This window comes from Sipha flava, unplaced genomic scaffold, assembly GCF_003268045.1.
Source record: "Sipha flava isolate LNK unplaced genomic scaffold, YSA_version1 212_pilon_pilon, whole genome shotgun sequence".
Lineage (NCBI taxonomy): Eukaryota > Metazoa > Arthropoda > Insecta > Hemiptera > Aphididae > Sipha > Sipha flava.
In genome coordinates, this window is record NW_020272825.1 from 495,219 (window position 1) to 521,717 (window position 26,499).

General features: G+C 29.1%; 1 protein-coding gene across 1 annotated transcript in view; it reads right to left on the reverse strand.

Annotated features, from left to right (window-relative positions):
* LOC112682844 overlaps positions 1-26,499 on the reverse strand; it is a 59,403-nt gene that overhangs the window by 17,890 nt on the left and 15,014 nt on the right. Inside the window, exon 2 of the mRNA XM_025553593.1 lies at positions 2,334-2,437. Coding sequence (XP_025409378.1) covers positions 2,334-2,437 — 104 coding nt within the window. The remainder of the gene's footprint in view (positions 1-2,333; positions 2,438-26,499) is intronic.

The window sequence follows — 26,499 nt, forward strand, 5'->3', positions numbered from 1 at the left end:
TATTTTCATCAACCATCTCACTTTAGGTATTAATTAATAACAATAAAATAGGAATCATCGTTGTTATTTTCGTGCGATATCACAGTGTAACATAACAGTTGATTCGTTTAGAAACACATCATTAGAAAGTAAAACAAAAAATGTTTAATTGAATAATAGATTTATCTCATAAAAAAAAAAAAAAAAACAACAATAGGAGTATTAGTTTTCAGTACTCAAAAAATGGTGTAATTAATCATTATTTATAGGCATAAATCCATGAGTTTGAGTGCTTAATTCAATCATAACTTAATTTTACAACGGTCCCGTCGAATCATTGAATGATCAAACGTCATACAACTAATAATTATGAATAAAGTATAATGACAATAATTAACCGAATTATGTTTTAAGCGAAATTTTACACACGTGATAAATATTCAACTAATATATTTTATATTTAGGTATTGATGTTCTTTACGTAAATTATACATTTTTTATATTTTCAAAACGATTATTTCATATTTTTTACACGTATATTAATTTTGAATTACACGAATATATTATAACCGAATATACCCGTGTGTATATAATAAACAGTCTATATATTTTTATCATAACTACCATATGTACAAACGAAAATCTCAACTGCATACTAAATTCCATCAGGTTAGTAATTTGTTCTCAGCAAATAATTACCATAATAGAACCAGTCTTACAGTTCATTGTAATATTTAAATTAAATTATACAAAACGTGTAAATAAGTAGTTTTCTTCCATTGGAAAATGTCGATTCTCGTCGGGGACAAGAAACAATTTAGTTAATTCATTATTGAATAATAACTAGATATTATTGTGCTGTGAACAAGGCCGAATTAAGCACCTATTGGGCTCTTTTGACAAAACATGCTTTACAAAGCCGCTCGCTACGCTAGCAGAAAGATACATTTTTTTAACTATTTCATAAATTGTTAATTGCATTATAAAATTTATGTCTATAAAACTATTTTAGTATGATAAAAAATGTGTATCGGCTTAAAATTGTCTGGGCCCCTTTCACTTGGGCACTCGAGAGGGCCCCGGGGCTACCGCCCCGGCTAGACCCCCCCCCCTCTTAATCCAGCCTTGGTTGTGAAAGTCACTAACAAATAACAGCCAATTTTATGCTGATGCTTGAATTATTAAATTGCACTATAAATTAAAATATGTGTAGACACCGTAAAAGTAGTTTTGGCCATTTCAAGATTTACGAAAATCGTCAAAAAATTTTCCGATCGAACACTAAAATACAAGTGTTTTATTAAAAAGTGTAGTATACTGTTGGGAAATAAACGTTTAATCTGTCAAAATACCACATTCTATACATACACCAGTTGCGTGCTGTCAAGAATACTTCTACTTTTTACACATCGTATGCATCCCAATGTAACCAGAATGCAAATTATATACTTTTGGACACGTTTCTTATGTGTTTGATTTATAATGATTTTCGTTCCAAATGAAGTTCTACGGTTGTTCACTAAGGTAAACCAGATACTAAATACATGAGTTTTGTAAACGGTGTAGGCTAAATCACTGTCGTACAAATATTTTCGCTACATAGCACATTAAGAATAGACCCACCGTCCTAGTTACATTACACAAACATAATTTATGGATTTAGAGTTAGACCCACACGAAGCGCATGTCAATATTATCGAGTGTATCTATGTAAGATTTAAAACACGCATTTAAATTTTGTTCTAGCGACGCTAAAAAAAAAAAGTACAGATTTACAAAACAATAAAATAAAATGTACCTATAGTATATATCATTAAGATCGATTGGATTTAAAATAATCGCTCATGAATATACGCCTTTTGAAACCGCGAATACGGGGTAAACAACAAAATAATATCAATACACGTGCCTATACATAATATTTAATACATTATTATTTTTATATAATATGTCCGCATAGGCGGTTTATCCCGAACGGATCTAACCCGTTTGATAGATAGTGCGTTTCGTACAAGAATAAATAACTAGTAATGATGACTAGGGAACATTGTCAAGTCAGTTGTAAAGCTCACTATGATATAAAACATACACGCATATGTTACAGTACTACACATAACGCTTTATCATCGTTATTTAATTATAATAGTAATAATAATAGTAAAAAAAATAAAAAAAATAAATATGTTGATACCCGAACATGCCAGCCAAGACTATATTTTTATAGATAACTAATACACCTATTTTCCAATGATACGAATATTTTTGTATTAATAAAAGTCAAGAACATGTTTAAATATTGTTAGATAATATTTTATAAAATTAAATGTATATATATATATATATATATGCCTTACCGAGCCGTATAGCAGGCCACACGCGTCCAAGCACAAGTACATGCAAGTTGCTACACCTTGAATTTTTAGCTGCCCCAGATTCACCGAAGTTCTCTGCAAGATAACTGAAACGAAAACATTTATAAGTTGATAAGTATACCTACGTATAGAACACGAAACAAAATAATCATACTAGCTACATGTGTAAGTAAAATTTTAGATTAAAACAAAACCGTGATATTATGTACGACACATTTTTTGACAAACGTTTGAGTATAGAGAATACTGTATATATACACTAGTTTCAGTCACTAAATATATATTTATATTACTAGTGCGGTTATCTAAAGGAATGATAGTGTGGCGCCAAAAAAAATTGAAAAAAAATTTTTTTTGATGATCTAGCACATAATATTGAGCTTGCATATTACACGAATTCCAATACAATGAGTTGTATCTAATTAAATGTACGTAAATCGATCGTGATATAAGTTTTTTTTTCGTGACTAATTTTAATACATCCAAATTATAATCAACATACGATAATGTTTCAGCAAACAATAGAAAAGTAGTGCATAATATTATTATGTTCATAGGCACATCTTCAGAGCTATGTCTTTACATCGTTCCGAGATTATGCGCGATAACGAATAATTTACTATAAAGAATATAACACAAGAATAGATCGAATTTATGGTCTCTTATGTAATCTTTTATAATTATATAAAGCAATATTATGTCATGGTTGGTAATATACCTAAACATAACGAATACGGTTAAAACATTTTTAAATTGATAAATGAACAGTACCTGCGAAAAATGCATACTTTACGTTGCACGGAATGTTTGTGTACAACAGCATTAAAATAATATCTTGTAACCGTGATGTTTATGTCATTCCATTCGCTATTATGTCGCAGATTATAATACTATATTTTACATATACGTGTATAAATATTTTATTAAAAAATATATATATATATATATATATATATACGTGTTTAAGGTGAACATATTTTAAGCTTTATAAATAACTCTAAAAAAAATATTTTATTATAAGAAACCGAATGGTTAAAACAACATAATATCTGGATACACGTAAGGAGTCAAAGTAGTTTAAAGCGAAATAACTCAAGATCATCGGCAATATATTATTTAAATGTAATAAAATTTAACTATAAATGTTCATGGAAAAAAAACGAAAAAATTATTCCTAACATTATTTTTTCTATAAACACTATCCTACTTCTTATTCTACCTAGCGTGTAAAATCACTTATAGATACCTAATAATTTATATTGGTTTTTGTGCCTGAAGAATCCCTTTGACTGATTCATAGTGAAAGACCTTACGTATGTTAGAGAGCAAAATACTATTTTCACCAACGAGAAAAATCTACATCATAAAAATACTTCACTGCACATGAATGAGTATACATACTATTATTATTATATACAAGACCATCGAGTTAGAAAGATTTTTTTTTTCAGTACCATAATAGTCACAACAACGATTCATACATTATAATAATATTATTATCGGTATAAACGAATACGTAGGGGGCGGTTGTTTAATCCGTGTGAGTCAAAAGAATAATAATTGTCGGTAAAAGGAGGCGCCTGTTCGAAATCGATTAGAATATTAAACGTATATACATATTACATATACGTATATATATATTGTTGCCCGGTCGGAAAAATACCATACGGTTCTTATACGGTAACCGGTTCGTTGGTATAAGAACATATTTATATGATGTGACTGACTCTCATGCTCATTAACACAAATTTAAATTTAAAGGGAAAATAATAAAACACATATTCTTATCTGAACCCAAAAGTATTGTTTTGATCTCGAGTGGCATTCAGGAATTTTATTATAAATAATTGACACCAAACCATCGTTGTACCACCGAATTGGTATAAGATGCCTGTGCAGTAGTACACATAGAATATGATGCTAAGCTTTTCACCAAGAGCAAACTATGTGTAGGCATTATTCCCACCGTAAGTCATGGTCAAAAACATATATTTTATTTGTTTATTTTTCTGAATTATTACCTTAGGTTTTTTTTTTTACGATTACGGCCGAATTACACGGGACTTAGAAGGAAGAAAAAAAATAATGATTTAAAAAGTGAAATTGCTGCATACCTATTGTGTTCGGGAATAGTTATGACCTTTATCCCTCCATACGCACAAGGCACAATAATACTTTTCCGTGGACCGCACAGGATTTATTAAAGCACGGTATATATTATAAAAAGCTACTGTCGACAAATTACGCCGCGTGCTTGGGGTTTTTCATTATTACACAATAACTCGACGAGTGTATAGCCGTACATGTATAATAATAATAATAATAATAATATGGCCTGCACACGACCGTTTACATCGCATTCTCCACTAATTTGAAAAATCACCCGGCGTAACTTTAAACGACGTCCTCCCGATTTATTCGGCGCACACAATAGACCTATAACGTTTAATAATATCGTACTGCACATGGTGATAATACACGACACACGCGTGCATCTGTAAGTGATGCATATAAATGGATGTGTGTTCTAAGACTCCAATGAAATATAGGTATCACATTATCACATTTTACACGGTAATCCGTCGAATCCTATAAAAAAAGTATTAATATGACTGATGATTCTAAAGTATTTATTATTATTATTTTTTTTTTCGAGCCGATTAAACTAGTGATTATACCGTTAATATTACTTTTCAAATCATTATACGATATATTTGTACTCGTATACTTAATACATGTTCACGCGCGCGCACACGAACTCGCATTAGATGTTCGACTCATCCTCACAGCAATTCTCACAAATATAAGTACCGAATACGGTCTCGCGTAAGACATTGTTGTCGAGAGCGTCTACAATTCTAAGATTAACTATTCAATAAAGAAAGTGCTATGTTGTGTAAAGTTTTACTAACAAATTGCGTGAGTAGAAAAATGGATTTTAAAGTATATTCCTTATCTTAATGGTCTCTGAATTTGGTATATTTTACAAACGTACAATAAAATATGAAAACTAAGCACATCATTACAATTATTTCGATTAAACTAGAAATACAATGTTTTGGTTTAAAGAAAACAAGTTATATACATAACTTACATAATGTACAAGTTATATACATTAACTTCTTTTTAGAGTTGATAAAAACGTACCAACGTTTTTTATATTTAATTACTTAAATGTTACTGATTACAAATCAAATAATATAATATGATTCTCTTTCAAATTACTTTAGCTTGTATTCTAGTTTCTTCTCACGGATAAGTTTTATTTCAAACCGATTTTTATGAAAATGTTTACAGTTTATAATGAATAAAATCATTATGATACCCTCGTATTTAAAATCCAACGTGTATTAATTTAAAATATTATTATTTGATTTAGCGTCGTGTCCAATTACCAGTAATACATTATAAAGCATTTTTTATAATTCGTAATAACTATTAATGCAATAAGTTTAAAACTATAAGCAAATTATTCAACTACAAACATAGTAGCTTAATCAAATGGGTTTACAATAAATAGCAATACGGTAAGATAAATCAAATATTATGTATTCAATATTAATGCAATTGAGATAAACGTGTGTTGATCTACCGTTTAAATTAAAATGTTCAACTGTTTCCAAATGTAATAAAAATAAATCTAACAGGTCAAGATTTTATAGCATACTTTTTTCATTCCGTACTAATGTCATATTAGCATTTGAAGTATTTGATTCGAATGATTTAGACAAGCCCGTCATGATTATACTACGATGATAATTTCTCGTGTTTTAATCGGTATCGGCGCGCGTTCAGTTTCTGTCGGAACAAAACGCCCATTTCCCGTCGAAGGAATTTGTTACGCCGTCGGTCTGTTTACGCCTACTCGGTGTTGTTTTTACCGAGCGAAATAAAATGAGCATGATATTATATTATTAACGAGACGAAAAACAATAATAATAAATGCTTATTCAATTTCTTGCGTCGTAACGTGCACGCGTATGCAAAAACAACGGAGTTTCAACCGAAAACCGTCATCGGTGGCGTCTGGGAGAGATCACACCACATAGAACTACGCAAACGCAGTCGCTTGTGATTGGTTATCTTACACGTAATATTCTACTGGCGATCACACGGTTACGAATACGAAGACACCGTTATTTGATACAAACCCTGTCCGAGCAACAATAATATCGTCCAACGTAGAAATCCAAATGTAAATCGAAAGATTTCACCCGCCTTTCAGGAGAACACTGTCCGGAAAACGGACCGCGGTGATTTACCGGTGTATTCCGACGAAGGCAACGATCGTGTGCGCCTGCAATTGTGAGCGCTACGATGCACGACGTGCAGTACAAAAAGTAAGTAGTTACTTTTATGCAGCGATACGGCATTTGAACGTCGGAGTTACAAAAACGTTCAATCAACGTGCATTATTAACACCCTAGAATCGGTTTGTTATAAAAAATATAGAAAAAATCGCGCATCAAATGCGTACGCGATACGCGGATTTTCAGATCAGGCTACGTTTATCTTTTCCACATGCTTAGCACGGAATTTTCGAACACTTTAAGCCCTGTTGTACACGGCTCCGGGCAACGCGTACCGATATTGTTCTGTCGGACAGTGGAGAGCCGCATAAACTACGCAACACGTGTTGTTGTACGAAAGCCATTGGTTCGGGACGCCCCTTCGCGCGCGCGCGTGACCACAGGTATTTCGTTTCGTTTTTTTTTTTCGTTTTTTTTTTTTTTACTCTTGCGAGATGCGTGAACTACTCGACCGGGTCGAGAATATTTGAATAAAACGTCGGAAAAGTCGCGTTAATAAATTGTCGGTAATTAATTCGTATTATACGAACGGGCGCACCACACGGTGGTGCGCGTTACGGTCGCCAGTGCACGGAGCGCGGGGGCCGACGGGGGTTCGTGCGCACCGGTGCGGCGGCTTAACGCGCGTGCGCATGGCGTGTAAGCGCGGGCCGTATAGGTACTTGACGTTATGCCGCGCGCGTTGCGTACCTAAAAACCCATCGTACGCGCGCCGGTGGGATATCGATTAATTAACGGCGTTTGTGCCGTCCGGTCGATCGTTTTTCACCCTAACGGCCTAACCCCGCGGTGGCGTGCACGCGGTCGGCTGGATACCGTTTACGGTAACAATAACAATACCTACTTACCACTGCGATATTAACACGACAGTCTTACACGCGGCGGTTTCGGTGCTGTTGATATCGGCTACATCTTCCATCCGGGTACGCGTGCAGTACCCGTATTTTCGAGGCGATAATAATAATAAAAAAAAAAAAATTATTGAATTTAAATGTTAATAAACCCTTTACTATGACGTTGCCCGATAACAACAACTTCACGACCGGCACGACGCGTTCCTGCGGCCCGCTTCAACTACGGTTCGGGACGAACAGGTATGCGCGCAGGACTGGACCGTATTTTCGGTACAAGTACCTTGAACACGAATGAATCTTGTGCGATTTCGGAAAGTATCGAGTATTACGAAGTTGTATCATACGTTTTTGTAGTATCTTTCATTTAATTAAACACTGAAAATAAATATATCTAGCATTGAAAGTATCTGTATACATCAATTTTGAAGTATCTTGCCCGTCCCTGAACACTCGTATTGCATCGTGTTTTCTGCCCGCGCGCCTATGTTATCAATAACGGGTTGTACACATAAACAGTTTTTTTCTCTCCAAGGATTACAATTTCCAAGCGTGCAAGACGAGGGCGCACCGCATCATTTGCACTCCCGTGTGGTACATTTAATGGCTGATGTATTATATGTATTATTACATAAACCGATGTCTAAAAATATTACAAAAAAAATAAATAAATAAAAACATGTTGACGTGGTCGCATTGTGTACAACATAAATTCTAGCTGTTCTTATACCGGACTTTCGTAACACTATGTAGAAGTTATGCGCGATATTCGATTTAAGTACTATATATAGGTGTGTAATTTGCGCGGGTACGTCGTGCTCCTGTTAATGAGTACGCGCACTCATAACCTATAGCCACTGGTTACTTTTCCATACGCATACGTGAATTTACAGTACGTCGAAAGCACTTGAGATCCACGGAAGAAAAAATCTCGCGTGGTTAATTAATTATTTCAAATTTTAATGCGGTAGTGATGTGAGATATGCTAAAAATCCGATAAAAATATCCCGAGTCCGGTTGCCCAAATCTCAAATTTGTCCTGTCTGTACACGTGCAGTAATTAAGGCCGACGATCGTATTCATTCCAAAATCGTCATATACTATTTCTATACATGCATCAAACTACAATTCCAACTGTTCCTACATATTTGTTTATAAAATATCAATAAACTATACACATTACAATAAAAGACAATTGTAGGCTGACCAGAAAAAAATGTATCATTTATAATACTAATTATAATCATACTCATTGAATTACATTGAATCGGTTTGGTGGTTTGTACTTTTTAGGCTATCAAAATTCCTCGAAAAACATTAAAAGCGTATTATTTTGTTTTTGCCAGGGGCGCCTGCACGTCTACCTACGCTACTAAGTATGTATAGCAAGTAAAAACGATTAACTATACCTAAAATTATCCTCAGGTCAGTAAACCGATAAAACATTATTTTTTTTTTTCAATAATAAAAATGGTGTTGGGTAACTCTTCTGCAAATGATTGTTTCTTTCAAAGAAAATCACACGAATTTCATTGATCCTATAGTGCAGTTATAAGACAAATTAATAATAATATAACTAATTTTTAAGATATACATTTTACATAATTTAATTAATAGTAATAAAATACATAATTATAATAATACAAGTACGGTTTCTATAATGATTATAGTAATGGAAATTATTAATTATCAATAGACACATGGAGGTAATTCTGAAAATGATATAATATATCAAGTAAAAAGACAATGATTTATTTAGTTTAAATCTGGATAACGTGTGTATAGACAATGCAAATAGAACACACAATTAATTGAGCATATTTGGCTACTTCAATGAGAATAATTAGTGTATTGACTAAAAACGGTCATTGTACACGAACCAGAAAACGCTTCGCGTAGCATGTACGTGATTTCATATAAGCATGTAACGTATATATAGTCATCAAAATGAAAATACTACATTGATAATATTTGAAATTATTATTTTAATATAAATTTTTTCCCTGATTATTATGTTATGACTTTTATTTTATTTTTACAGTTTTAGAGTAAAAACAACAACCAGTCAAAGTTTGTTATTACAGTTCTTAAGGTTATTAAAATTCAAATTCAAATTCAATTTCAATACGTACACGAGTGTCACCAAGTAGAGTACATTTAGGAACAATTTATTAATGATACGATAACAGAGTTACACCATTTGTTTTTAATCCCATAGGTGTAACCTTGACTTTATTTCAATATTATTTCCGGTAAACGTCATCCCACTAGGTCGACACATATAGTATACGAGTACAACATGTGTTATAAATTAAACATTTTCGCCAACACAAAATAATGTTTAGTTTGACTATTGATTAGAAGAAAATTAATTCTTAATTTTATTACCGTACGCGCCAGTGATAATAAAGTAACATCATTATATGATATGATCAAGGTTATAAAACTTATAAGTGTAATTCAATCACACGAATATTTCAAATAATTCATCCGATACAAATGCGCAAAATAAAATGTACAAAAACCGTTTAAGATAAAAATAGAAAAACGAAATGCAGAAATACATTGGTTTTTGAATAAATACAATGATAAACAAAAGGAACATTTTAACATATTTTTTAGTACGATTTTTGAGAATTTTTTTTATTTTCAAACGATTTTTTTAGTATACCGTTTGAAATATTTTATAATATTATAAGTAATTAATAACACTGTAATTAGTTTAAATTGATACATATGAGAGTTAAAAATTTAATTTTATGATATAGATACTTGAATGTATTCATATATCTATATACAATCATTGATCACGTGATTAATTTACAAAATTCTTTACATTTTTAAATAAAGAACTTGAAATTGTTGACACATTTTTAATAAAAACCGTATGTTTTCGTACTGATTTTTTTTCATATTAAATTCACGTAAACAAACTAAAATAAATAATTACTAATATTTATACAAGTATTATAAGATATTAGATATTTTAATTACATTTATTTGTATAACTAACTATAGTAATTCTATCATCATGACTAGTAAATTACTCAGGTTAACTAATGACAATGAAGGCAAATTTTCATAATTGGACTCCACTCATACTAGACATAACCATTCGTGTGTAATAAAAAAAAGTACTGAAGTAGGTATGCTAAAAATAAAACATATATCTTTCTTAAAATAAATTTGGCAATACAAATCCACTTTCTATGATTAATAAACATTGGTAGAATATATTAAGCATTTTTTGTATTAAGTAAATTCAATTTAACGACAGTGTTAAAAAAAAAATACGAATTTTGTATTTAACGTAGGTATTTAACTGAACATATTTAATAGATCATAAAAAAAATAACAAAACGATTAAGTAGCTTTAAAATAAATTATATGATTGCGTGGATTTTGGAAGTATTTTCCGATTTCAACAGTTGTATACGATTAAAAGAGTAGCTTTTAAAATATTTATTGACATATGTATTAAAATGCTAGATCAACTAAACAATACAAGTAAGTAATATGTATTAATTTTTTTTATCTTCACATACGACTACAATCGTAAAAAAATAAATAAGTAAACATACCGTAATACTCGTAATATTATTTTGAAGTATCTATCCTAATGCAATTATTTGATTAGGTACTTTTTGTTGACGAATTCACAGTATTGTAGTAACATTTAAAAATAAAAACAATATTATGAATTTGAAGCTTTTAAAAAATTAAAGCGTCATATATATATATGTACATAAACTTATAAGATTTCTACGGATTTATTTTACTTTTATGTAATTTGGTATTTATCTTGTTCCGCATTCAGATATACACACATATATATATATACAGCATAAAACTTAATTTGATGCTATGCATCCGTACGGTATGTACTATATTTAGAACTGCATTAAAGTACGTACAACGCGGACATGGGTATCACGAATGGGGTGTAATGAGATGCAATTGTACCTCTTAGATTTATAAACAAAAAAAAAAATAAAATTTAAAAATATAGGAGGCTATGGTTAGGTTAGGTTCTATTATCATTATCAGATTTTCTAGAAGTTTACATTAATTTGTAGCCATTGAAAAAAAACGAAAAAATTTTTTTACTGTCGTGCAATTTGAAAACATATTCCTATGTATTTAACTTAAATAATTTAAACATTGTCTAGGGATCAGCGAACATACTATGCATGATGCACCTCCCCCCCTCCCGGACGAAATTTCTGGCGGCGCCCATGAACGTGTACATTGTGATGAAAAGCAATAATGATTAAAATCGTTTGCTGCCGAAAACGTTTCACGCGCAGATGTTGGCGGTTACTTTCGTTCCATTGAACGCAATGTAAAAACGTAATCGGGACGCTTTAGCCGGACCGGGCGTCGTACTCCAGAGACTTCTATGCGACGACGACAACTCAATTTGAACGCAGCTCACGAACCGGTTATCCCAACGTTAGCGGTTCGGCTAATCTCTTGCACGTCCGTTCTTTAATTATGATCCTGTCGCGCGTCACAATATCGGCCGGTGCCGAAAAGTATCCGATTTTACTCGTTAAGATCGCACGCGTAAGACCCGACGGCGAAAAAATCTTTCATCAATCACGACCGCCGTTCGACCGCTATACATCCACGGTTTTTTCAATTCATCATTTCCAAGTATCATGTGTATACACAGTGGCGTAGCCAGGGAGAGGTGTTTAACGGTTTATAACCTCCCTCCCCCAAATTGTAAAATACACAACTCTTTCAAGACACAGGTATAATTTGGCATTAATATACGTACATCCATCGTGACATTATTATCAAGACTGATTATGTGTTAAAAGAACTTGCCAAGCATTCAAGAAGATTAAATTTTAATTTTTAAATATAAGTTACTTTTATGCATATGTATATACATGGACGTATTTAGTTGGGAGGGGGGCGAGTGGGTAACATCGTCTCGGGTGGCACATTTTTTTGTAACCATCATCTATTTTCATTCGTCAATCGAAAAATTTTAATATCTAAGATTTTTCACAGTGACCACATGGCGATTTTTATTTTCATGATAATATTATCAAAAGCAGATCGCGTAAAATTCATAGATAATAAATTTTACCTTTCTTGAAAATCGTATACGTATTCGTGTAGGGGTGACAATAAAACTGTACCAGGGGCGTCAAAACTCTAAATACGTCTCTGTGTATATAAATATATATATTTTTTTGATGACTGTGTTAATTCAGTTTCAATATACTAAATAATAATACATTTTATATTTGACCTTATGTTTAATCGAATTATTAAAATTAAAAAGTTTGTACTTTTTAAAGTGTATTGAAAATTTAAGACCCCCAAAATATTTTTTTGACTGAACCATTGTATATCCATTAGCGTAAAGATGTACCTACGTGACGTGGCTAGATGTCCAGCTACATATTACACGTATTACATTCGGATTCACGCGTACAAAATATGTTAATTCGTCGCGTTAACGCCGCATTTACCACATATACATATTACACTTCGACCGCCTATTCTCCTAGTCCGTATCATAACACGTGTAGGTACTACTATGAATGAGAATTCGGTGTCGTGTGAGGTCGTACACTTATATAAATACAAGAATTATTAATCTATAAAAAAAAAACTATGTTAATTTTGCTTACAACGACACATTATAATATATATTATTTATATTTCAATTTATTCGCGGTCTTTTTGAGTTGATAGCACATTGACGTCGAGGCGAATTAAAAAAGTCGCCGACTTTTATTATTCATTAATATGGTTTTACATACCAATAAAACTGAAAATCCATTAAACATCGGTGAATTTTATACATAATTAAAGATGTTTAGAAGATTATTGGAATAATGCTATACGTAAAATAAAATACAAAATTAAGTCCAAGGCAATGACTGTGTTATAAACAAATTATATTACCTACAATTTTCGTATATAAAGTTCAACCAAATGTCGAACCCTAACATAGTAAATGGCATAGGTGTGGTTATTTTACATTTAAATAGTATTAAATCACACGATAACACCTTTAAAAAAACTAAAACTTGAAAAAAGCAGTTTAAGTCGGGTTTTGTAAGCCTTGACAGTTTAAATAAACTCCTCCTCCACCTTTATACCTTATGTTTCAGTTTAATAATTAAGATAATAAATACATTTTAGTGATTACTATAATAATCAATGCAGATAAGTATACGTATAAAATATAAATCAGATAATTAACTGTACTAGGTTTGAAAAATGTCATCTTATAAGTGTCAGCATTTTTCTATTAAAATGCGTGTATTCCGACGAATGGAGTATCGTAATATTGTCTCACCCCCTCCCCGCCATACACTCAGGTGAACCGTTCGAGCGTGTACATAATTGTTGTTTGTCTTATTCCGTAACCACAATATTGTAGCGACCGCGGGGGCCACCCGGTATAATCAAATGCCTCAGACCCTAATACGATTGATGCTAGACTAAAAACAATTTACGTAACAAGCTGTTGGGACTTGAGGTCAAGATCAACTAAACGAATAAATACATAGCGGCGTACAACGTTTGTGACACGTAGGGAGAAATTAGCCGGCTAGTTAAAGGAAAGAAAAAAAATAAATAGAAGTTTTGACAGCGATAAGAACGCACAAATAGTTGCGGGCCGAGTATGTAAGACATCGTCGAATGACCCGAGGCGACACGGCGAAGACGACTGAAACGATGAGATGAATAATAACTGAAGCAGGGGGCCGACCTCACAAGATGTACGCGTAAGAAAAGTGACAGCCGTTACGTGGAAATATACCGTTTGCCGGTGATCGCGCATTGTGGCGGTCGTGCGGGTGTGCGGGTGTGTGTATAATGTTATCGATTTGTTTAAAAAAAGCCACCTTTTCTCCGCTGGGAATTTCGGCGGAAAACATGGGTTTTCGTTGTCCGTTTTATTGTTATACAGAGACAGACAGACGGGGGGAGAGAGAGAGAGAGAGAGAGAGAGAGAGAGAGAGACAAAGGGATAGAGACAAATCTGTGCGCGTTGGGGAGGGTCATGGACGTGTCAATGGCGATACGTGTGCACGCGGACATTGTCCGGCAACGGTTACGCGAGACTAAACTGGCCGATCCGGAGAGACGGCTATAAGCGAGACCGTATTCAAAGAGAAAACACGTACCGGCTTCGCGTACACATGCACGCGCGCACAGTAGTGACGGCGCGTGATCCGTTCAATGGGTATTATTATTATTATTATGGTCTCGGCTTTTCTTTGCGCCATTAATCTTAGACGATTTTTTTTTTTTTTTCTTCCCCTCTTCGTTGGACCAAGCACAATGTTCAGGATCTCCTCTCGTCGTCTTCGCACAACGCGCACGTTCAGTTCTCATAATGCACGTCGTTTCGTTCCGTCGTGCCCGGCGCAGTTCGGTTCGGCGGTGTGCGGACACCGGCAACGCCAGTCGGAGACGTCTGAGAATACTAATGAACCGTGGCATTTTCAAAACGAATGATTTACATTGTACTCGGCTAAACGTGTTTTTCTTTTTCCCCAACTCCTCCGGTCTTTCGGCTTTACGCCCAGCGCGTTTTATCATTTCGGTTTGATCGTAAATCTTTTATGCTAATTGTCGTCTGGCCCAGTGCGAACAGCCTCCGATTGATTCGTACACTTTGTGCGTGCTCGTGTGTGTGTAGAAGCACGTGTACACGTTGGTGCGCGTGCGTGCCCTAACCCGATGACGAATAAATTACTTTTTAATTGATAAACACGTATTATTGCCGGTGCATAGCACCTTTATACTTCGGCCGGGTTGATATTGGTCGTTGCCACTATATGATTATTGTATTACATTCATAATATACAATTAAGTTCTGATCGGTTAGTACAATTTGTAGTAGTAAATGTTATAGAGTGTTATGATGATAAATTCTTTCATAATATTATGTAATTTGCTCGAGTTGTACAAACAAAACATATTCATAAGCAGGCTTCTTTTTTTTTTTTTTTTTTTTTGAACGTACACTTTCAAAATAGTTTATCTGATAAAGATCGAAAGAGTTAGCGTATAAATACTTTGTTTTTCTGATAAAAATACAGTTTTACTTATGATTAAATATGATTTTGATCGATTATATGTACATACAGATTTTCAGATAGTGTCGTTCATAAAAAAACAAGTTAACCAATGTATTTAGAATTTAATCGATAGGAAAAATCAATTACGATTTAAATTTTAATAGATCATTTAAGTCTACACAAAGTTATAAGATTGTATTTAGTACGTGAATGCAAATAAAGAAGCTGTATAATAACTACATTTATTATTTTTCTCAGATGCCTAGACCTCAAATGATGAATGAGACATAAAAAAATGTTTCACACGCGCATTCTTTTTCCAGCTGTTAGCGGCTGAATATAGGTGTTTTTTTTTTTATAAAGTGCATGGGCTTATTATTATGCTATAAAGCGTTATAACATAATAAATAAACTTTAAATATAAAGTACGTAAATTAATATTTAAAAATATTAATACATACTTAATAAATTAGTGCTTAAAATTACATATAAATAAATTGTAGATAAAGAAAATTATATAACAATTGAATATACGAGTAGATCAGACAATATTACATAGCAATAAAGCTTAATAGCTTTTTATTAAATTTTTACATTCTATCATATTATACCAATAAATTAATAATTATGAGTTATAGTGAAAATGTTTTTATAAAACCACATGTGGATGTACATTATAAATAATAACTTTAACTAGTTTTAATAACAACGTCTATAAATAATTTTAATAAAATGCTGATACATATTCTTACCTGTTAGCCTTTTATATATAAGTAATTAATTTACAAAAATATAGTTCAATAAAGGATAAAAGAAAAGCATTCTATCTCTAAAAATAATTTAAGTAAATTAAAAATCGTACGTACAAATCGTTCTATTTTAGTATTAAAATTTCTATTTTGTTATAACTTAATGATTTTAATTATATTTCATAAACGCATTTCTTATTATTATCTTACCAACCAAATTTAATTTTATAATATTTATTTAACAAAATATTTATAAGTGAAGTGCATACATTTTTTTCTTAGAAATATAATATTTTTTTGAACTAATGTTTATGGTCTTGATGAATACATTTAATTACGTACACCATAATATAATAGAAATTTAAATCAAATGTGTTTATAAATTATTTTAATTTTTTTATTTTGTAATTATTCATAAATAAAATATCATAATTCACTTTTTTGAAATATTTATTGAATTTTTTAATTATTTTAACACACAAAAAAACACAATTTTATTGTGAAATATATAAAACATTTTTTTTTCTTCAAAATTTGAGTTCCTTAATGTAACAAAATTATATTATAAGTCATAGCATTATAGTGCTAATTTACTGTCCAAACATTAATATACTTAGTACGAGGTGGTGCATTTTATTTTAGAGTATAAATTAGTGTATCTATATTGTTAATTTATGATGATTAAATATTATAAAAAAAAAAAATATTTAAAAAGAGCAAGTAATATATCAACTGAAGGAAACAATTATATAATTGCAACTATTAACATTTAATTGTGATTTATTTGAATTTGGAGACTACTGCTGAAAGTATACGTAGTAGTAATGTACTTTTCCGCTAACAAAAAATCTAAGGAAATGTTTTTCCTAGACTTTTATCTTTATTCATTTATAGTCTATACGGTTATTATCACAATAAATTATTGCTTATTAAGATATACAAAATAAATACACAATATGAGTTTACTTGAATGAGGAAATCACAAGTAAGAAACAATTTTGATTCTTCTAGAATTTTAATTATAGTAAATATGTGATATTCAAATAGGCGGTAAACTTAAATATTATTTTTCTTATTAAACACAAAATATTATAAGGTAATTTTGTTAATGTATTATGAATGTCCCTAACGATTTACAATTTGTAAAATTAACAATTTATTGTACATGAAAATACTGTTTAGTTTATTATTTATACGGTGGTAAAAAATGTAATTCAATTTTTTTTTTTAATAACATAATTACGATTAGGAATAATATATAAGTCATTATACCATTTCTTTTACACCAAGTGATAAAATTGAACTCTTTTAAATTGATATATAATATCATGAACGATTATTAACAGGGCAAAAATTTTAGATACGTTTAAATACATAATTTTATTGAATTCAAATTTCTCAATTCTGATTAAAAATAAGCACATTTCATATAACTCAGAATAAAATGAGACTATTTTAATTTACATATTTTGTAAATATTTTCAAATTATTATACCTATCTTCTTCTTCTCTTTCGTCTTTCTTCCAAATATTCGGTTTCGGTCACCCTTGTCCTAAACCTCCACTCGTCACAATTTTCTACATCCCCCACGTATACTTAAATGTTTATACCTATACAATTTTTATTTTTATTAAAGTTATTATATTGGAATTCAATTAAAAAAAAATAAAATAATTTATTTCAAATGTTAATTCAGATACTGCAATCGCTATTACACGATAATTCAGCATATATTTCCACAAGTTGTTGTTTCTTAGTCAAAGTAATAAAAAATTAGAAACATCAAATCTAACAATAATTGATGGTCCGATGATTGTGAAAAAAACAAAATAAATTAAGTTCAAGGAGAATCTGAAGTTATAATAAAAGATAAATTAAACACTACGTATTCGGTAATAAAATTGGTCTATAAAAAATTAAAACTATTAGAGATATTCTTTTGAATAAAAATGAAAATACGTCAAATTATATTGACTTAACACCATTTGACATATGTAGTATGAAATACTCCCCATTAACCTCTTTTGATGTTAAACACTTTTTCAGCCGCTACAAGGCGATTTTGAGACCTAATCGCAGTACAATCAAATTTTAAAATATCCAACTGTTTCGAAGAAGACTGTTTCGAATAATAAAGATAATTAGATGAATAATTATTAACTATTAATTAAAAATTAACGTGAAATATCGATTTTTTTGTTAAATATTTCACGTTTTTTAATGTATATTTTTCCAAAAATTAAAATATAAATATTTACATATTCTAACTTTTTTATTACATTAAAATCCACGCTCTAATTATTAACATAATATGTATATTCTGGGATTATCATGAATAATAACGGTAATATAACCTAATATAATCAAAGCTAATATGCGTCAAACTGTAGAAAAATCTTTGTCTATGATTAATCTCTATCTTAATTATTAATAGGTCAATATTTTTAGCTCAGCAAGTATATCCTATACTTATACGTATACCTCTCCTAGTACGTAGTCTGTAATGCCTTTTGAAGAGTCCGCTGTAAGTCCAAACAAAACGCATCATAACGATATATCTCAATAAGCGCATTGTAAAGCCAGCGGGGCTTGGAATCGAGGATTTACAATAAATTATTCGATGGCAGTAGCTATAAAAGTCTAGTGGCACCGCCAGCCTCTATAGAGACTACGAATCGCTCCATTGAATCCGCAGGGTTTTCGGAATGTTTTTGTAATAGAAAAAAAAGTAACAATATATTATGATATATAACATAGTAAATAAAATATATGTACACATATACAACATAAACATACATAAGTAAACGTATATAATTGTATACGTTATATATTGTTAAAATTTAAACGACTCGGCTATAATAAACTGATTGCCATCTTTTAGTGTGTTTTCCTACGTTATTATTATCATTACTTCCACAATATAATAAAAATCGGACACGCGCGATTCCCGCAGTGTTATTATACGGATAATTTGTCACGTTCGAATGATATATTATACATAATATGTGCGTGTGTATGTGTGCTTGACGCTAAAGGGGGTCCCCTTCGATTAAATCAGAACACTAGTTAGAATACCAACATATAGTATTAAAAATAATAAAGGGACCTTGAAGTCCGCGGGCATTTTCGATGCATATTACTGGTTTTTACGGTCGTATAAACGCACACCTCGCACAAACACACATACACACACACCACGTGTTTGCGCATTTTGCATTGGACTATACATATTATACATGTTTTTGATTTTTGAATAAAAATCAAATAGGAATCGGGGATATTTACGATTCATCCTTATATACAAATAAACGCCATCACACTATAGCAAAAGCCATTTTTGAATTTTTATCATCGCGCGTTTTACAGCTGCTACTGTTACTTCAAATTTTATATGACGTATCAAATACCGTCTGGTACATTATGTTCTTTCACATTTGTTATTATTGCTATTTTTTTTTAAGGTGATGTTTGTAAAAAAAAATTTGTAAGGTCTGAAGTATGCTAATTAATCATTATATGGCTTAATTTATTAAACAAATAAATGGGTGAAAACCCAAGAGTAATAATAATAATTGTAACTCGTATATTCAACGAATTTGGATAGGTAAACATACGTTTTCGTATTCACTACTAGTTAATACACTCACATCCCGATTAAAATATTATTTTTATTATTTTTTAATATATTAACAAATAGATAAAGAATTAGTTTTATTTATATGTGTGTGTTAGCTAAGACATTAATTTGTTTATATCAATAAATCGACGAACATAGAAGAATGATAACTACACCAAATATGTTAACCAGGACTCCCCTCCCTATTATAGCTCTTTTAATATGATTTTATAACTTAACAACAACTGCAATAATAGCTTGAAAAGGATTAATAGTTTTAAATGTAATATAATTAAGTATGGAAATTACAAACTAGTAAATATTTAGGTTTTACCATATTGTAAAATTTTGTGCATAGGTAAACGAAAATCGTATATAAAACACACATATATACACATGCATGCAAACATATAAAATAATATTTTTTTCCTTTATAAATTATTAAATAATCCAATTGATTGTTCCAAGCTCTTAGAAAAAATTCCACTGAATGTACCACTCCACTCTCTCCACTCTACAATCACCTTTTATGTAAAACTAAAAAAATTAAATTAATCATTATGCTCCCTTTAATAGAATTCTCCTAAATGGTAATTTCATTAGAAACGTTGATTTTTATTTTGACCATCCAAATAAGTTCAAAAATGTACTAATTAATCACTTATAATAATTTACGTTTTTAATTAATATGTTCAACACTATTGGTTTAAAAATATTTCAACTTAGTATGTACTTAATAGAGATTATTTATCTACATATCTTGCTCATGTTATTTATATTAATTATTTACTTAAATATCTGTACTCTTTACCTTGAAGGGCGTCATAATTTATTGTAAATTTTCTTCTTTATAATAAATTATTATTATTATTATTATATTTACAGTATAAATGTATATTATATATCATTATTTTTTTAGTAACAGAGAAACGTGGGAGGGTATCTTCCGGATAACTCTTCGAACCAAAGCAAAACGAGTTGGGAAATGTAATTTTTAATAAATTATTAAATATTTATATTTGTGTATTTTTTTAATTTAAAAATGTTATCAATGATAATATATTTATAGAAGATGTACTTATATAATAAAATAAATCTACCATTTCTATAAATTGTCCATTATTCAAACCGGAAGTATTCAAAATATTGAACAAAGATGGTTAGTGTTGAAATGATTAATTATGCTTTTTGAAAATTAAGATTTTAGTAAAAACTATTTTTTTCAATTTTATTCAAATACCATTTAAATTTAATTATTTAATAATAGGTATCATAATAATAATATTTAATTAAATAAATGTATTATATTTAATAATATAAATTAAGCTGACGAGATTAAGTTCTGACGGATTTTAATAATTCTTTAAAAAAAAATAATAATGCATTATGTAACCATAATTATAAGGCATAAAACATATTAATTTATACTTAAATTTTAAGCGTAGCAGAGAATAAAACAATTTTTGTAATGAAATAACAATTGGTAATAAAATAGTGTGATTTCTTTTTTTACTATGGTAATTAGAAAAGGGTTAGAATTATTGCATATAACATAGTTCATTTATATTTTTTGTTTATAAATTATGTTACCAACAATCTGATTTATTTCGATATTTATGCGTAGGTATTTTATACATTTTCATAATATCTTAGAGCGTTAAGACAATGAACAACAATTATTCATCAAATATTTTTAGATGTATAGATAAAAAAAGTGATATATTATAAAATACCAAATCCTTGCTACATTTTTATATTAAAACTCATAACTTACATGACCGCCTCTACGGAGACTTAAATATGATAAAGTAATTGCTTGATTTATATAGATCCAAATACTATGTATTCGATGACAAACAAGTAAATGTTTAGTAAATTTACTTTAAACACTATAAATATGTATGCAAATTAAGTGGGAGGACAAGATTATTTATGGTATACATATGTCAATATAATTAAAATATACAAGAGTTTATATAAGCAGTTCAATTAAGTATTTCGACGAAAAATGACAAAATATATAGCATTAGTACAATATCTTAAGTTCGAAAATTGTACAAAAACAATGTAGGTAAGTAATTAATTTTAAATTTAAATGATTTGGACATTTTTTTTTATTGTACTTTAAGTAAACGTTTTAATGCAATTATAAAATAATAAATGTATCAATTTATACTATTTGTAATATTTCACTTAGTACCTTTAAGTCTACATGTTATAATTGATGTATAATTTTTGTTATTAACTATTTAACTATTAAAGTGTATATAATTAAAAACTTTGATTGCTACAATATTAAATGACCAATATATTTATTGCATAATATAATATAAATATGTAAATTTAACGAATTGATTAATTTTAAAAACTATTCTTTTTATATCCAACGTAATAACATAAATATTACATATTTTTATAGTAAAACAATCAATATTTATGAATAATTTTACTTAAAATTCGTTCATTTTCAATCATAGTTCATTACTTTAAAAATAATGTGTATTTTGGTTATACCCAGAACAAATTGCTTACATAAAATATAATAAAACAAGAAAAAAATATATATTACACATTATTTTATATAAATAAATGCATTATATCACATTAGAAATATTTGAATAAAATTATAAATATGGTTTTATAATTATACATATATTTTTCTATATATATACTAAAAAAAAACTTATTTAAATCATTATTCATTGATAATTAAGTCCTCAAAACCTTTCCTCTAATTATTATCGAATATCATACCCAATTTGTAATTATTAAATTTTAGTATTTTAAGAAATAATTAACGAATAATACATGATATTCGTATATTTAAAGAAAATTACAATTTAATTAAGATATTTTTCCGTTCAATCATCGCTACTTAATATGTATATTTTAGATCCCAAAACTAAAATACCACATTTCACTCTTATTAAAAACACCTGTTTATTTTTAGAAAGCATAAATCATTTTTATATAATAAATGCGTACCTTTATCACATTAAATGACATATATAAAAAGCTTTAGTATTAATACATAATACCAAATTGTTCACATAGTACGCCGACATATTAAATGTATAATATATTTACACACTTACATATTATTTATATTAATTTAAATATAATTTTAATAGTAACAATTATAACTTATCTTAAATATTTTATACTTTTTTTCTTAGATTAAAATTAAACTCTAGTCAAACTTAATCTAAGAAGTCATGTATCATAATTTTTATTAATCGTGTTACAGTTAAACTAATTTCATAATGAAATATATTATCACATACTGATAATAAATTGAAAAATCTTACATAAGATGAAAAAGTTAAATCATATAATTCCGTTTACTATAAGTTAATAGTCATTATGTGTGAGTAAAAAGTAATTATAAAAAACATGCATACAATTTTAAAAAATCATTAAGTCTATAAGATATTCAAAATATTTATTTTCAGAGTAACGAACAACGAAAAGATTTATCTATTTTGATTTTAAAATACTTAATGGTTTTATACGAATTCCTTAATTTTTCAAAAACGGATTTGTAGAAAATTAAAACCATACTATATCGAATTCTTATTAATGATCTACTTGTAAATATAACATATTGTAAAAATCTAATTGTTTGAAATTCTTCAATAATATTGAAATTCAATTTTTCATTTAAAATCATATATTATGCATAAGAGACTCTACATTTATAAACGTGTCAAGAATATATTGTAAAACGATTTTATTCAAACGTGATTTATTCAAGGAAGTAAAACTCGGTTAGTGTTCGTTTATAGAAGTTTAACTTATATGCATATGCTTGATTTATGGTTACATTTAAATTAAATCATAACGAGATATATATATCTCCAAAAAAAAAAACATTAATATTTAAGAACAAATTACTTTATACAACCCATATTTTATTTTTATTTTTTAATAGGACTACAGTTCATTTCTTCATTATAATCGTCGTGCATCCGATCCCTTTGACCCGCCTGAACTGACAATGTCTGTGAGTACACGCGCGTGTATATAGTACACGTTGTTTGTGTGCTTTTCTTCTTGTACTTTGTTGGAATTCTTATTTTAACAAGTATTTAACCAGTCACTCGAGTGTTTGTAATAAAATAATAATACTAAAGCCGAATGTAATCCTATGGCGAGTACACGTGTAGTTCTTGTATATTAAAGATGTTTATGCATCGGACAAGGGAGATGAATGAGGAGCAGGAAGAGGGTAAATAGTAGTAAAAAGAATTCGTCTAAGTTATTGTCATCGTCACACGCCGAGAGTGGCCACTTAATAATGTTTAACGTAAGTGTAACCGCGTTTAACAAATGAAAGCCATAAATATAAACGACTTCGTTTTGGTATGATGCATGGGGTATACGCTATATAGATGTTGTTATTAATACAGAAGCTGAATAAACTGACCCAGAGAAAAAAGTTACTATTCGAATTACAGAAACTATTAATTTGTCACGATTGCACTATATGAATTTTTTTTTTCCTGTAAATAATTTTTTTACTCATATCATATTCGAACTAATTATGGAAAATAATTTCATAGAACACAATATTTTATTATTAAACAATAAATATTATAATATAATCTTAAACATGCATTTATGAACAGATATCAATAAAAAATGCATGATAAAAATATATTCTATTCAGTCATCATAAAATGTAAATTAAAACATACTCATTCATTGTTCAACTGGTTGTTAAAGTAAGATTTCATTTAAAGATTATACTTTTACACATTCCACATACAAATTAAAAACAATATTAACAATAACTTTCAACAAAAAATATTTAGGCTGAAATGTATTTATTAATCATTAAAGGTCCACAAAATAATATATGAAATATTGTAAAACCAAACAAATATTAAATAAATTCATACTATAAGCTACGATTGAAACATTTAAAAATCCATTTATAACATAACTATATAATAACACTACACATTTATATAAGTATATATAAACATACAATGAATAATACGATGTATTTAATACACCTATTACCTGATGTATAGTTGTTTATAGGCACACACGAATAAATTAGTAAAATGGTTAGTGAATTTACACTTTTCGATTAGACATAATTACAACTCAAAAATTATGGCCACATATCGAAATAAATTCATAAACCAAAGACCAAGGCCCGTTCAAAGATTGGAAGATCGCGTTTTTTTTTAAGAGAGTGCTCATTATGCAAATTACATTAAAATATAATGTATAAATGGTACACCAATTTATACAGTTAACAACATTTATTACAACTCATTATAAATTATGAATAATTTTAACTAGTGCCTAGATTAACATTTTATTTATCACATATCGAGTAAAAAAATGTATATCATTAATCCCAAGTATATACTTTTTATTCAGCAATAATAATTTAATTCGGAAAATAGTTATAAAAAATATTGAGGCTGAAAACAAATAAATATAGACCTATTATCTACTTATTATGGGGTCCATCAGAAAAATTTAGTAACATAATAATATCGTATGGAATAATATCATAAGTAATATTAATAATTCTAGCACATTGTATCAATCTCATTTTCTACGCTAATTGAATAAGGATTTGGTATTTTAACTCGGCGTTCTAGGTAGGCAATAAATATTCAATAAAGTAAAGAGTTTCTTAGCCATCCACTTAAATACATACAATCAGAGATTAGACACTACGCTCTATTTAGACGCCATCCGAATATTAAACGTTTAAATAAAATTAAAAATAAACCAATAAAAACCGCTCCCTCTTTATATTAGTTGATTTACTCTTGCTTTCAAAACAGTAAAAAACTTGTTTATGAGTCTGAGTTTAAAAGGCAATGTATTTAGAAAATTTTAATATAAGTAACTTGTTTTTCAAATAATGAAATTATGAATATAGTTTTGTGATGTTTTCAAGGGATTTTTATACTATATAATACCTTTTTACAAAACCGGTAGTGTGCCTTTTTATAACAAATAGGATAAATCTAAATTTTAATGAAATTAAAAATATTTTTTATTGATGACGTATCAGAAACAATCGAAAAATAATAATTAATGTTAATTACATAATAACTAAAATCGACGATCTAATTAACACTAATAATTAGTGTGATACCAAAATATTTTCTGTTCATATTTATAGACTTTCTAAGTATAATTTTAATTCTAAAACAAATGATTTTCACTTACTAATTAATATTTCTAAAAATAATACTACATTAACTAATCAAATTTAATTATTTTATTTTTATATAATAAATTATTTATCTTAATGTATTGAAAATGGTGTACAATTTATTAAGATTGTTAATTTTATTTATTTTACGCCTATTCAGCACTTGCAAGATTAGCATTTAAATTATAATAACTGAAATTCTTTACCTCGCATGTAATATATAATATTTTTAAGCCTGTAATATACATAGTATTCAAAAATAGTTCAAAAATAAAGTTTATCTATTAGTTTAAGCTACAAATATTTAATTTATAAAATGAAGACCTCCAAATGATTGCATAATAAAGTAATTTATCATGAATTGTATTTTCGAA